Source organism: Malaya genurostris, chromosome 2, assembly GCF_030247185.1.
Source record: "Malaya genurostris strain Urasoe2022 chromosome 2, Malgen_1.1, whole genome shotgun sequence".
In the NCBI taxonomy this organism is placed as follows: domain Eukaryota; kingdom Metazoa; phylum Arthropoda; class Insecta; order Diptera; family Culicidae; genus Malaya; species Malaya genurostris.
Window position 1 is genome coordinate 62,220,949 of NC_080571.1, and position 15,866 is coordinate 62,236,814.

General features: G+C 37.7%; 2 protein-coding genes across 2 annotated transcripts; one reads left to right on the forward strand and one right to left on the reverse strand.

Moving 5' to 3' along the window:
* Positions 1–1,938: 1,938 nt before the first annotated feature.
* LOC131429966 (nuclear RNA export factor 2) lies at positions 1,939–14,551 on the forward strand. Its single transcript, XM_058594518.1, has 4 exons — positions 1,939–3,127; positions 3,191–3,901; positions 13,420–14,193; positions 14,258–14,551. The coding sequence occupies exons 1-4, from the start codon at positions 2,048–2,050 to the stop codon at positions 14,462–14,464; spliced, it is 2,772 nt and encodes a 923-aa protein (XP_058450501.1). The 5' UTR covers positions 1,939–2,047; the 3' UTR covers positions 14,465–14,551.
* Positions 3,783–4,490, reverse strand: LOC131429967 (uncharacterized). Its single transcript, XM_058594519.1, has 3 exons — positions 4,379–4,490; positions 4,218–4,309; positions 3,783–4,154 (listed from the first exon to the last, which is right to left on the reverse strand). The coding sequence occupies exons 1-3, from the start codon at positions 4,443–4,445 to the stop codon at positions 3,921–3,923; spliced, it is 393 nt and encodes a 130-aa protein (XP_058450502.1). The 5' UTR covers positions 4,446–4,490; the 3' UTR covers positions 3,783–3,920.
* Positions 14,552–15,866: the final 1,315 nt, after the last annotated feature.

Here is a 15,866-nt window from a genome sequence, read left to right on the forward strand (position 1 = left end):
TAGAGTATTAAATTTAACACCAGACGGAGAGAAAATTTTTCTCTGCTGTTTACTATTATGACTTACTCTTAGCGAGTACCGAGTCATTCGAAATTACTCTTCAAAGTGAATATAATTCTGGTAATTTGTTTCCAAAAGCGACGAAGATCTCGGTAATTTATAGATTTCTCGAAACCGAAAATCTCGGTTAAAGTAAAATACCGAGAATTTCAGTTGTTTTAATGTTTGCCGGGCACTCGGCTGTTTAAATCTCGGGATAGTTTTGCCGAAATTCGGGAAAAAAAATCTAAGTGTGTTCAATCGTACAAATAGATATCAGCAATAAAAGTAAACTTGGAGTAGAAGAAAATTTATTTCTTGCGATTACTACTATTTTTTAGTGTAAACTACGATCAAACATAGAAAATCTTCTGAAATGTGAGAAAGTGGGTAATTTTAGGTTATTTCGGAACAAAATTGTTTTTAAACAGAAACCAATGTACACTATATCGATTTTGATTGGTTCTTTTCGGCAAGCATTAACTGAGAGAGACGAAAGATATGAAATGAAAAGACGGATAGGTATTCTAGATTGAATCAGTTATAAATTTAGAACGGAAAAGCTAGCCTAGGCAGGCTCATATAGGCATGATCAGAAGAAAGAAATGAATTCGATTTTACCTTCTACTTGAGGGGGTCGAACACTAAATTCTCTTCTGATCATGCCTATATGAGCCTGCCTAGGCTAGCTTTTCCGTTCTAAATTTAAAACTGATTCAATCTAGAATACCTATCCGTCTTTTCATTTCATATCTTTCGTCTCTCTCAGTTAATGCTTGCCGAAAAGAACCAATCAAAATCGATATAGTAGACATCATGCGGCAATTAAAATCAAATAACATAGAAACCAATGTAGTGTTAACAAAGATAAACTCAAGATTACAATGTCCCATACGATTCATTGAAAAACGTTGGGTCAGTAATCGAGAATCATTTGGTTCAGTAATAATGTAATTTTATTGACCCTTCGTTAATAAGCGTCGACTACAAAGGGAGGACGCTTAGAACAATGTGCCAATCATACATAAACACAATGCGTTGATGCATTTATCAATATTGGCACTTTCGTTTTCATACAGTTGCACAGTTGCGGCACACAAAGGGCTCAGTTTTGACAAAACAGCTACTTGGGGCACAGAGTGGCACACTTAGACTCACAGTATGTCACGTGTTTTTTTAGAGGCACAATATAGTTTGTGTTAAGCGACTCTCCCCTTGGTCGACTAACTAGTTCCGACAAAATGCCATGGAAACAATACAAGTTAGGAAGGAATCAAACATTTGTCATCGTAGTGTCAGTAGAATCGTAGCACCAGCCATGCAATGGTTTCTGTACACTCTGAATCGGCTGCGAAGTCTGTTGAAACAGAAGATCAAATTCCACAACAGAAAAGTAATACCAAGGTTTTTTTAAACATTTGTTTACATTCAGTGCATAATGATTTCTTGTCACAACTGACTTTAATGCTTCATGGGATGAGGCAATAACAAACTAAATAAATTCTAGGTCATGGTTCTTAGTAGTTTTACTTTCTTATAGTAAGAATTACTGGATATAAGGCAAAATTGTTCAATATCGTTCATACTGTAATTTGATATTTTCCAAACATAAACAATCATTGTCGTAGCTACGAATCATCTAGCCATCAGACGCTTGTTATTTTGCTTCGACATACTGAAACTGTCAGTGAAATGAGCTAATCGAGGGGTCCTGTTCAAATTTTACATAAGAAATCACAGACTACTCCATTTTGAGTTTACCTGTGGTGTTTATTTCATTCCTAAGCAAGCAGCGCCTCTACATTTCATTTTAGCGTCACTCTGCCAATAAAGCGTGAAATGATCATTTAAATCCGTGTATGTAATATACATCAAAAATAGCCCCTCGATGGATGTTGACAGTTCTGTAGCGTCCCGGAAAAATTATTTTCAATCGATTTATTCAACACCGGTGTGATTGTTAATCGTTCGTATTTTCACTGAATTCTCAAATTTATAGGCGTAAAATATGTCGAGTAATTTGGTTGATCAATATAATGATTTTCTCGAGGAATTGGAACAGAAGCCGGACATCAGTAAGATCCGTTTCGATCAAGATGATCCTATGGAAGAAATCAATGCGATGGCGGAAGCCGAAAACAGAAATCGTCGGTTAAATAAAAATCCTGTTGCTCTGTACGGGCATATTCATCAAGATAGTAGCGAGCGAATGGAGATGGGTGACGATGGTTCCGGAGCATTGACAGATTTGAATCCTAATGACATGAATACGAGAGTGTTAATAATGAAAAGCGGCGAAGCGGACATTTTATTGGAACCGGAGAAGGCTCTTGTTTACACTTGTTTCAACACAAACTTCGACCGGGCCTCACTGAACCGGCCGGATGTATGGCATCAAATAATGGTACACCATGAAGGAAAGTATCAAAAGAAGGAAATATTGGAAGCACTTTTCACTCTTATTAGTACGGATGATTTTTATCCGGTGGCCTACAGGCAGTATACAAACATTGATTTTTTCCTGGTCCGGTTGTGCAGTAAAGCATTTGTGAAATTATTTGATAAAAACTTGAAAATTCCCATGCCTGGTTCGTCGGATCCTGTAAAGCTCACTGTTAAACTGAATGTTGCCAAATATGAACAGGGTCAGATCAATCCCAGTGGCAAGGTTTTTGCGGCTGTCGTCGAACGCTGCGATAATGCAGTGATGTATGGCTATGCCAACTTGTTAAATTTGGATAATTTCCGGGATCATGCCGATTTTGAGGAGGTTTGTGTTTTTCTCGGAAACCGTGCTCATTTGGAGCTTGTCTGTAGTTCCATCAACCGGTTGGAGGATGTTCGCACGAAAGTAAACACGATCAAGCTGACCAACAACAGCATCGCACATATATCACCCCTGGTCGCCATCAAGGATTTGCCTATTCAAACGTTGGACTTGCGTTTCAACAGAATTAAACATCCGGCTTCGCTGAGACCGTTGCAAGGTTGTGGAATCAGCGAGCTGTACATCGAAGGGAACGGTATTGTTGATGTTCCTGGGTATATGGACGTGTTGAAGAAGTATTTTCCGAATGTTTTGAAAATAGTAAGTTAAGCTTTGTCGGTTTGTTTCGGAGAAAAAGGTGATTAATTGTGAATATACTTGCAGGATTCGACATTTATGGGTGCGGCTGTTAGAAAGCAGGCTGCCGTCCCGTCCCGGACCGTTGGCGGGGATGACGAGGTCGAGATCACTTCACCCGGAGAAATATATCAGTGCATCAATGGCGTCGTAAATGATTGCAACAATTTCAAGAAATATAAATTCAACACCAAGTGGCACATGGTGGTTGTGGTTCACGAAAGTCGTTATGAGAAAGCTGAAATCTTAGAGGCGTTGTTCACTCTGTTGGACAGTTATGATTTCTATCCCTGCTACTATAAAACCTACTCGAAACAGGATGAGTTCTTGGTAATCAATTGCTTCGAAGCACTGAACTGTTTAATGCAGGCCAAATTGGCACTTCGAATGAAAAGTACAAATGAGCTCATATCCATCGTGCTCAAGATGAACATTGCAGGATTCAAGGAAGGACAGGTGGTGGTAGAGGAGAAATTGAATTACGTCCTGTTGGATCGATTCAACGATCGTTGTCTGGATTTGTGCTCGTTGCAGCAACATTTGAACAGAATTAAATTCGTCGAAATCAGTGCCAAAAGCACCCGGACACTTTCGAGGATTCTTACAATGGCGGGCAAAAAAATCGGTCACGTTTGCTTTATTATTCGTTTGAGGCACAACGGAATAAAAAATTTGGCTTCGCTGGCAACACTCATCGCTTATCCCAAGTTGGTGGCCATCGATTTACGATTCAATGATGTAAGTATTGTGTTATGCATTAGAAATCATTGGGTTCCTCCGTCTCGGCTCCGCCGTTGCACCGTAAAGCTAGGAAACAATCGTAGAACAGATGCCCGTTGCTGCAGCGGCACCGTTTGCATCCTTGTTGAATTTTATCTTCGGCGTTGCATACTTTTGTTCCTGGCATGTTCGGATTTCCACTGGTAGGGCTGCACGTGTAGATGCAGTGTTGTCGATCTCCGTGTACGTTGCATTTGCAAAAATAACAAGGCTGAAAGAATCCAGTTTTTGATAGTGCTTTTGAAGATCCTAGTCGGAACGAAATGAAACTTACGCGATTCAGTACAGCTCTCGGAGCGCAGGGCAGCTGAACTTCGTCAAATAGCTTTTGAATGCCGTTCGGGATGTTTGTCGCCGTGGTAGCATCTGTGGTCAAAAAATAAGTACAAATATAATAATTTCTGCACTCTTGTGGTAAAAGAATTCTCGCTTTACCATTTGCTGTTTCAGCTACTGCGAAAACAACAACCGTAAGACACAAAATGGTGCTTAAGCTACGCATTTCTTAGATTGAATGATTCAACGATCGTTATGAGCAGGAATGAATGGTAACTGAGTTTGATGTAACGATATATTTGAATGTTTTGTTTACACAAATGGAGCTACTCGATGAGAGCCGTGTATATGTTTTTATTCAAGTTAAATGTTTGATTACAATGGTTACTTCTGTTCACCTACTCATCGTCTCAATTTAGGGAACCACAGTGCAGTTAGTATGTTTTTTTTGAGATGTTTTCTAGCTGAGACCAAGGTTGGTCTATCTCGTCGTCTATCTAATTCAATAATTATCATAAGTGATGAGTAACGAATTTATTATATTTGCTAACAATTTTCGCTGGTTTGCCGATCATGATAGTCTATGATCAAATAAATTCTTTCTCATGTTTGATGGGCTTGACGGTATTACAAACATCATCATTAAACATAATCATGTGTAGCAACTTGTAGCTTCATTATTGAATTTAATGTATGAGAACGAAACGGTGTGGAACTACTTGAAAAAGATGCTGATAGCACTGCAGTCCAACATCCAGGTTTGCAGAGGCCGGCAGAGCTCAACTGAGCTCTGTTTTATGCAGGGTGGCAAGTAACGAGGAAAAACGGGAAAAGTCGGGAATTTGGTTTCACCGGGCTTGAAAATGTTCAAACAACTTATTGTTCCATACAGGTTCAATGTTAAATAATATCTTGGAAGTTGGGGCAACACCTCATGTCTCGTTCAACGATGTTTAGGGAATTAAAAACATGTTTAAATCAATCAGAAAGCATCAGAGCTTTTCTTTAATTTAATCAATGATTGCTCATCATAATTTATCTTAGTAATGCCATCTTAAAACAATACTTTGTATCGATATCAGCCGAATTTCCCAAAACAATTTCGGCGTTCACGTTGCTTTCGGTATCAGATCTGTATCCTAGACGATTTATTTATTTATTTATTTATTTATTTATTCAGGTATAATCAACAGACCCAATATGGTCCTAATGATAATTTCCAGTAATATATAAAAAAAATCCAAGTATCCTACTGCGTGATAGATTGAAGTCGAATCCTGATGAAATGCGGTTGAATGATCTCTGCAAGCCAATAATAGCATTGTTAGCAACGTAGTTAGTTCGTCGTAAAGGAAGTCGAAGAAATGCACTGTTGCGAGCCCGGGGTTACAAATCCTAGGTTGCGAGAAGCTTTAGAAACGATATAGCTGATGTGTTGCTTGAATGTCAGTTGCTCATCGAGAAAGACACCAAGGTCTTTAACACACGTTGTTCTGCATTGTCAGGATTCAATTTCATACGGTTTACTTTACACCACTCGGCGAAGCTCAACAACTGTCGTTGAAGAAAACCTGCATCTACTGGGCTTCGAATGTAATAGTAGATCTTAACGTCATCGGCAAACGATAGACGAGGGCCCTCTAGAGTAAAGTTGACGCCGTTGACATACAGTAAAAATATTAAAGGCCCGAGATGGCTACCCTGCGGAATTCCGGACGAAGCGATAAACTCATTGGAAACGTGATCGCCGATTTTCACTGCTAAACGACGATCTATAAGATATGACTGCAGCCATCGAAGGATGTTAGAGCCGAATCCAAGTTTTTCCAATTTAGCAATTGTTATATTGTGGTTTATTATATCAAAGGCAGAAGAGAGATCAGTGTAAATAGCGTCTGTTTGTAAACCTTTTGACATACCATCAGTCACGTAGCACATGAATGACAATAGGTTGGTGGTTGTGGAGCGCTTAGGCATAAAACCATGTTGAGTGTTAACAATATATTGCTTGCAGTGGTGTAAAATCTGTGCCAGAATAACCTTTTCAAACAGTTTAGGAACTGCACTAAGCGATGTGATGCCACGGTAATTGTTCACGTCTTTTTTGTCACCTTTTTTATACACTGGGAACATAAAAGAAGATTTCCATAAGTTGGGAAAAACGCAGTGCGTATCCTCCATGTTTTGAATACCGTTTTAGGGCGGCTCCTTTAGTCGTTTTCAGTTGTCTCACTACGGTGGTCTGCCATGGTGGATGCAGGGACAGACAGACATTGTCGAGAATTTCCTCCCAGTCAATATGTATTAGAAAGTCGGTCATTTTAGTGTAGTCAGCTTTATTAAAATTATAGCTGATGATGTCGGTCGTGTTGTAGCTATCTGATGGAAGATTAGAGTTGAGCACAATATGAAGTGGCGGGTGATGTCGAACAGATTTGACCAAAGGAAACGGCGAGGCACTAATTATAGGTGCCACGTCTGCTCTGCTCGAGAAGCATAGATCCAGCATTCGGTCGTTTTCGTTTGCAACAGGATTCGATTGGTGACGTAAGTTGACACTATAACCGTCGAGCAAGGTCGTAATGCCAACATGGAATGTTGAAAGCGTCGGATCAGCGAAAAAGAAACCACCGGAAGTTTCTTGCCATTTGATTCCGGGAAAATTGAAGTCTCCAACGATTAAAATTTCGTCGATAGGACGCGCGTGAGTTGCAAAAATTTCATGAAGGGACTCTAAGTGAGCATTGATTAGAGCAAGATCGCGACATCGATCAGGTGAAAGATAGACTACGCAGAGGAAGAGTGTGAACTCGGCGAGCTTGACACTGATCCACAATTGCTCGACACGACTACCAGGCGTTGATTCGATCAACTGCGCTTCGAAACGTCTATGTACCGCAACGAGCACTCCGCCTCCGATAGATTTGGGACTGTTAAGAGTACTGCGATCGGTTCGAAAAACTTCGTAACTGGCACCAAACCCCTGGACAGACAGCGTGTTTTCTCGGAACCAAGTTTCGGTAAGAGCGATAATGTCAAAACAATCGTCTGAACTTGCTTACAAATACTCGTCGACACATGAGTTCATACCACCGACGTTTTGGCAGTAAATCTGCAGATTGGAGTTATTTGATCGGACTTGCGATGGAAGGCTGGAAACGGGGATCGGATCAGTGCTAGAACCGTTCAATGCAGATAAGTACTTGCCATTTGTGGTGGTTTGGAAGACCCCCTTTTCGTTTCCGCACACAGGACCGGGACGATTAGTTCTAAGGTAGTAGAATACAGAACTAATTGACCTAATCATTGAAATCCTGAATAATATTGGTAGATGATCTTAATCAAAGTCTGTTTGAGTAATCCATTCACTGCAAATGTTACATTAATCTGCTAGATCCAAATCAATTGTAGAAGGGTTTCTCATAGAAGATAAACTAGTTGGGCTATTTAGAAATAAAACCGGTTAGAAATCAGCGAAGAGTTTATTATGAAGAACTCGTACTTTCTGATCATTTTTCTAGCTATTCGCAATTTTTTTCTAGTTATCGCATTGGATTCGTTCATACCTGATTAATCACCGATTAGCCATCAAGATAAATTACTATCATCAGGGTGGCAAGTGACCGGGAAAATCGGGAAAACCGGGGAAAAATCGGGAATTTGGTTTTACCGGGAAAAACCGGGAAAAAGTCGGGAATTTTAGTGCAAATCCGGGGAAAAATGTACTAGTCCTAATCTTAGTAACGATTTTTAGCATCATGATTTTCCTGATACAACAAATGAAAAGATGAAGGCCATTTTGTGTTTGAACTAGAAGTTCAGAACAAGTTTTGAAACTTCTTATTGTTTCTCACAGGTTCAATGGTACACAATCCATTGAAATAGAGCCAACACCTCAGCCATTTTAAATAAATAAGAGCTTTCTTAGTTGCCATCAATAACTGCACAATGAATGCTCATACTGAAAAATAAGGATAAATTGGATGCTTCTGCTGGATTTTTATTAAATCTCGACAAATATTAGAAAAGATTCCAAGTTCAAATGACAGTTTCTTTTTGTTTATTTTCTCTTTAAATTATAATGTTTAACAGCAGATCGAAAGTTGATAATTTCAGTCGTTATTCTATACAAAGTGTAAGATAGAAGGATTGCCTATAGGACCGCAATAATCGAAAGAAAGAGTAAAGAAAGAGGAACTGTCATTTGCACTTAGAACCTTTTCTAGTGCACTGCACAACTGGTCAAACTGTCAACTCTGTAAGAACTTGTATGCACACATTCAGGAGAGGTTTCAGAGGCTTATGCTTATCGCAGTTGAAAACAAATTGCTGGCTCAGTTGCAACGTCGAAACGGTTCTGATATCATACCATATAAGCAGTGCACAACCCGTAAATTTAGTCAAGAGACGTCACTGGTTGTTAGAAGGAATCGGGTTTGCGGGGGAGTGTTGTGCTTTAGTTTATTCATTTTTAATTTTTAACCTTATACTATACCAGGCTAAAAAGTATTGGAATACACTAGAGATGGTCAGTCCGCGACCGGTCCAAAAGAACTAGTTCTCCTCGAAGATTGAGTGTACTGGAGTTCTTTATTGAAGAATGATAGCTCTATATTCTTCTCAATAGAATATTCTTTCGAAACGTTTGCTGGTTTGAGGAATCTGGTAGAAGTTCGCGAACTTTGAAAATGTATACAAAAGAGAATGATTATTGGTAGAACACATGCTAAAAGACTTCACTATTATTGAATCTGTTTACTACAAAATATAATTTATAGCTCTCATATTATTTCCGAAGAAACATACAAAGTTTCAGAAAAACGAAAGAACGGTTCAATAGAACTAATTCTTTCGGCACAACTATCAAGTTTTCAACAGTTCTTTGGTTTTGCCGATTTCTAGAATACACTCCTAACTTGCATAAGTTTTAAGAAGGACTGATTTTCCAGATAGCCTTTGAAGGACTGATTCAGTGGTAGTCTTGAAAAAGATTGAATAGTTCGAAAAATAATTATTTTAATTTTAATTGTAAGACTTGAAATTTAATTTTTCATCATTAGGCTTTCAAATAACTGATGATATTTCTGGAAAACTAAAGGGTGATTTTTTAAGAGCTTGAGAACTTTTTTAAACAATAAAACGCATAAAATTTGCAAAATCTCATCGGTTCTTTATTTTAAACGTTAGATTGGTACATGACATTTACTTTTTGAAGATAATTTCATTTAAATGTTGACCGCGGCTGCGTCTTAGGTGGTCCATTCGGAAAGTCCAATTTTGGGCAACTTTTTCGAGCATTTCGGCCGGAACAGCCCGAATTTCTTCGGAAATGTTGTCTTTCAAAGCTGGAATAGTTACTGGCTTATTTCTGTAGACTTTAGACTTGACGTAGCCCCACAAAAAATAGTCTAAAGGCGTCAAATCGCATGATCTTGGTGGCCAACTTACCGGTCCATTTCTTGAGATGAATTGTTCTCCGAAGTTTTCCCTCAAAATGGCCATAGAATCGCGAGCTGTGTGGCATGTAGCGCCATCTTGTTGAAACCACATGTCAACCAAGTTCAGTTCTTCCATTTTTGGCAACAAAAAGTTCGTTAGCATCGAACGATAGCGATCGCCATTCACTGTAACGTTGCGTCCAACAGCATCTTTGAAAAAATACGGTCCAATGATTCCACCAGCGTACAAACCACACCAAACAGTGCATTTTTCGGGATGCATGGGCAGTTCTTGAACGGCTACTGGTTGCTCTTCACTCCAAATGCGGCAATTTTGCTTATTTACGTAGCCATTCAACCAGAAATGAGCCTCATCGCTGAACAAAATTTGTCGATAAAAAAGCGGATTTTCCGAATGGACCACCTAAGACGCAGCCGCGGTCAACATTTAAATGAAATTATCTTCAAAAAGTAAATGTCATGTACCAATCTAACGTTTAAAATAAAGAACCGATGAGATTTTGCAAATTTTATGCGTTTTATTGTTTAAAAAAGTTCTCAAGCTCTTAAAAAATCACCCTTTACAAAACACCACCAATAATCGTCGAACATGATGTGAAAGCTGCGCTTAAGAGCATTCTTGGAAAAAGCAAGAAGTTTAAATAAATTGTGTTGATTTTTCAAGAAAATTGCAATAATTTTGATGCTTCATTCCTTCATGAAATGCAAAAATGATCACTTTTATCACCGTTGGAGAGATATGATTCTTGTTTTAATCCTATAGCTACATCGAAGTTACTGGCGAAGTAAAGGACAAAATAAAGAAGGAAAATACATTGGGCTGGATGGTACTGTTAGTTCAGAATATTAACGTTTGGACAAACTGTGGATGAGATTTTTCATCGTAGTTCCAAGCAGATACCCGAAGAACTTTTTCTCAACTCTCGATGTTTTTTGGACATGTTAAAAAACCGGGAATTTTTAGTCCTGCGCACCGGGAAGACCGGGAAAAAACCGGGAAATTGAAATCGCAAATTCACTTGCCACCCTGTATCTTGGAAGATCTCTAAGCCGTACTAATTATGGATACAACGGTGCTATTATTGGTCTTCAACGAACCTTCAATAGAATATCTGCATTTCACATTATGCGTAGCTTACCCTAAACGACATATCTAACGCTCGTATCCGTACTGTATTTTCGACCCAAAAACTGCGTACTGTTTTTCACACTCAAATGTACTGTATTTTTACACTGAAATGAACTGTATTTTTCATATCGAAAAAATAAATACAGATTTTTAAATCTTTAACTCATTGCATTTCGATTAGTGGTAATACAAAATGTCATAAAGAATAGTGACGAATAGTGGAATTTTAATGATTAAAAAACTAATACACTAATTAAAAATCACCATAAAAATATCCGATTCTCAAGAAATTGTGACGAACAATTCAACATTTTTTTGTTTTTATTGAACTTAAAAATGCTTAAAAAAAGGGAAATAATGAAAAACTTGAGATTATGAAAATAAATCATCTAATAATTATTTGCTATTTATGATTGGTTTAAGGGGCGGGTAGGGTCTAACACTTTTGAAAAATCATTTATTATTTTCTTTATAGTTTCTAATAGTAAAACATTTCAATTGAAATTGTGAAAGCCTACGGAACAAAACTCAGCAAGTTATGGGTCTTTATCTTTGCTTATCTCATACTGCAAAGAAGTAAGAGCTCGAAACACAGGCCCAAGATTTCTGCTACGATCGACTTAAAAACTTGACAAAATATTCTTAAAATGTTTCATTATAGCAAATTATAAAAGAAAAAATATGATTTTTTGAAAATGTTAGACTCTACGGGCTTCCTTGAATAATAAATTGTTTCCATAGATTTTATAGACATTTTATAGACAAACGCTTTTTTCTCGTCATTTGAAAACTACTGAATCATTTTTTTTCAAATTTTACACACACTTTCTACATATAAAAACCAGACCCCAACGTTTTCCTTTTCGTTGTTTGTTACTTTGGGGAGGTTTTACAGGAACAAAATTACGGATTTTTCTTGAAAAATCGTAGTTTTCACTTTGAAAATCCACCAAAAATTCAAAAATTTCAAAATAAATTAAACAGAAACGTTGGGGTCTAGAAAAACTTGTACTCTATTTATGCTGCTTTGATTTGTTCACTTCTGATTAGTCTGCGATGAGATACAGTGGGCACCGCAAATCATGATTTTTAGGAAGCGTTCTCAAAAATACCTCTTTTTATCATGCAAAACATTTGAATTTATTTTGTTAAACGATAATTCTGAAAAAAATTATCAAAAATGATGATTTTTTTCATCATTTAGACCCATGACCCAGGTTTTCAAAAGTATATTTCTATTTTTGATCCACACCAAATGAATGACACAATAGAATAAAACAATGAATAACTTTTTTATTAAGTTTGTACATTTTTAAATAAAAAATTTGAATGAATATCACACAAAATTTAACTTTTTCTTGTATTTCAGCTGAATTTACTAAAAATTACTGATACTTCTCTAGAAGTTATCAAAATTTTCTAACAATTCAAATATGTTGGTGTTATACCCGTATAAAGAAGATTATCTCTGAATTGCGAAATAATATCAAAACAAACTATTATACCAAGTAAAGCATTATTTTAGCATTTAAATAATGAAATAATGCCTAAATAAGCAACGATAGTTAAATGAACTATTATTACTTTGATATAAGTTTGCTATCGCTTTTTATACGGGTCGAGCCGCCTTGAGTTAGTTTTAAATTTGATCAGTATCTAATGAGGAAACCTGATTCAACAAATTATTTGTGAATACAACTATGTAAACCGCGAAAAAGCTACCGCAGAGAAGAGACTCGAACCCGTAGCTAGCTCCTATCCGGGGAAATCGTTTTTTCCAATTAAGGTCACGTTCCTCCAAACAATTTTCAATAAATAAACAACATTTTACTCATTAGATCTCTTTATGGTCAGAGCTACAAACAAAAACATTCATCGTTTATCTAAAGAAGTTTTTAACAAATAAAATTGCAAAACTGGGTCAAAAATCGTTAAATAGTTTCCATATCACTTTTCCTCGGTGGAAATTTCTCATTTTATTCCCGACCATAGCTAATTCGATACAGAATATTAAACTGTTTTACTTTCTTGCTTTCTGACGACCGGTTTCCAAGAAATGATGATACCTACCAACAAATCGAAAGAGGTTCGAGTCCCGTCTCTGCGGTAACTTTTTCGCAGTGTTCATTACATAGTTGTATTCACATGTCATTTTTACGATCTATTGTCCTTGTTGGACACTGATCGAATTTATTTGCTTTTGTTTTTTATTCACTATTTTGGGAAAAAATGCGTACTGTAAATTGTACTGTTTTGTCAAAGTCAATTTACTGTATTTTCTTGATTTTTTAAGCACTGTTTTTCGTAAAATTTATTCGAGCGTGAGACATACCCCATACTGATTCTAAGCATACTTAGGAATAATTAATAATCATTAGGATTACACAATGTCTGTTGATTTTATGTAAATATACTGATAAATATATAAATTTTTTTTTGGAGACATTTTAGTGTCAATAATTGAATTGGTTTCTATAACAATCAGAGCATGGAAATTCTTGGAACTGGGCATGATTTCCGAAATCAAAAATTAGTTTAATTACATTTCTAGATTATATTCTACCACAGAAAGCGAACTTTCCTTCTCAAGAATCCGTTTTTTTATATTTCAGATTAGCACCTTCGACGACTTGCAGGGCGTGATCAAGAACCGCATCAAGGAGGTTTTCCTGGACAACAACCCGCTCTGTAACACGGCGCCCTCGAGCATTGAGTACATTCGTCAGGTGCGCAAGTTTTTCCCGGAAATTGAAAAGCTCGACGGGATGCCGCTGCTAGAGAATGGCAATTTGAACTTCTCGCAGAACTTTATCTGCATGCCGGAGGCGTACAAATTTACGGAATCGTTCGTGAAGCACTATTTCACCATTTACGATTCCTTCCAGCGGTCCAGTTTGAAGGAGCTGTACCACCCGAAGGCACAGTTTTCGATGACCAGTAATTTCGTGCAGTCGAAAACGATGGACTCCCATCAGGTGCGGTTGAATGCTTACCAGGGCAAGAGTCGCAATCTGCTGAAGCTGGCAAATATTGATCGAGCCATCAGCAGCCTGGTTGTGGGCAACGAGAGAATAGCGAACGTATTGGTTTCCTTTCCGAAAACGGAGCATGACTTTTTCTCGTTCCGAGTAGACACGCCCATATTTCGACCGGAATGTGTAGTTATCACTGTTCACGGAGCCTTTAAGGAAATGGCAAATTCGCTGTTGAGTGATGATTTCGTTCTTGGCTTCACACGAACATTCTACATTCAACCGTGCGCGAAGGGACTGGGAATTTTCGAAAGGGCAATCGAGTTCAAAATTTTTAACGATCTGTTTCATATGTACAATTTAACTACCTACGGGCGGGAAAATGTTTTTAAACATGAGGAGCCGGAGTCAGCGGTGAGTCTTGGGTATTCTGTCAGGTAACAACAACATTGTATTTCGAAATTTTTTCTACCGGCAGGAACCGTATGTACCGCAAAGTGAGGAACGTGAGAACACTGTCATCGTATTTCAAGAGCTGACACGCCTCAATCGCAAGTGGTGTTTACGCTGTCTGGAGGAATCTTCGTGGAACTTGAAGGTGGCTTTGAACATTTTCCTCAAGTTGTACGAGGAAGACCGCATACCTGATAACGGCTTCGACGCTTCGCTTGTTTCCAAACGATAAGCTAGATATTTTAGAATCCAAACATGTACTGTCGTATTCCTAATATTGTAATAAATGTCAATAATATGATCAAAATTTATAAACTAAGTAACAGTGCTTGTACTCAATGAATAGTAAATACATTCTGCATGAGTTATTTTTGGTTTTCAAAAATAATGGAGATAGGGGTAATGATAATAAGACACCTAATTGTTCAGTATGACTGGAAAGAGAAAGTACCATAGTTGAGCAAGATTCTGCATATAAGAACGATATCCAGCCGCAGGATCTTGCACATGCTTATTTAGGACTAAAAAGACGAGCGCAAGTGCACTTCGAGTACATGTTTGGCTGGATCCATTATTAAACGCCTGAGAAATAAATGATTACATGACAATGGACTGAAGTCGTCGCGGCACGAGTGTCTGGAAGGCAGGCTTAATGGGTCGCAAATATCATGATGCTGGTTTTCTGCGATTTTCATAGTATACTGTTGGAGTACTTCACTGATTAAAGACCGAAATCGCTGTGAAAGGGCTTTACATGAAGCACATGAGCATCGCTACCAAAGTTGAAATCAACGGTTTAGTGCTCCAATTACTTGCCCATCCACCTTGTTCACCTGATTTGGCCTCCTCGAACTGTTACCTGTTCCCAAACCTCAAGTCACCTGTGAGAAATCGATGTGAGTTTCGTTTTGGAATTTTAGATCGCTATTTCCGGAACCTGATACCGAAACCTGTATAGCTAAAGTAAGTTTGTATGGTCATCAACTAATATGACCTACAAATTTAGAAGATGCTTTCCGTTCTCCACGAATAGAAGTAAGGGATCTATCTCGGACCGCTTCTCAGAATCCATTTTGAGCACTCGAGATTTCGTTTGGATATGTGTATACTCTAGCTACGATGCTTTGATATTTAACAAGTTTGATATTTTATCCCTTTTATTTGTTTTCATGCGCTAGAAAAATTGAAATGGTTGAAATTAATCTAGACGAATACGAACTTATCTACACGTCGCCCAATGATTTATTGGTTGAAAACGAAAACGTTTTCATACAACATAAAACGACGTAAAGTTAATCACATTATATAAAGATTTTATTGATGATAGAATGTTGATTTGATCATTCAGCGATGAAATTTCGCAACGAAACCTCGTTGCTTCGCATTTCGGAATTTCATAACACTTTCATCATATTGATCCTAATGGTAATGAAGTTACGGAAAATTCAGGGATACCAAACACTGAGACCTCCCTACAAGTTCTCACAGGAACAACAAACTGTTCGTAGAATGATGGAACTACCAAATACTTGCTGGAAGCAATGCGATATCGAACGTAGGACCGATGAAAAAATACAGTAAAAAGAAGGAAATGTGGCGGCTGAAGTAAACAGTACGTTTAATTCCAGTAACAA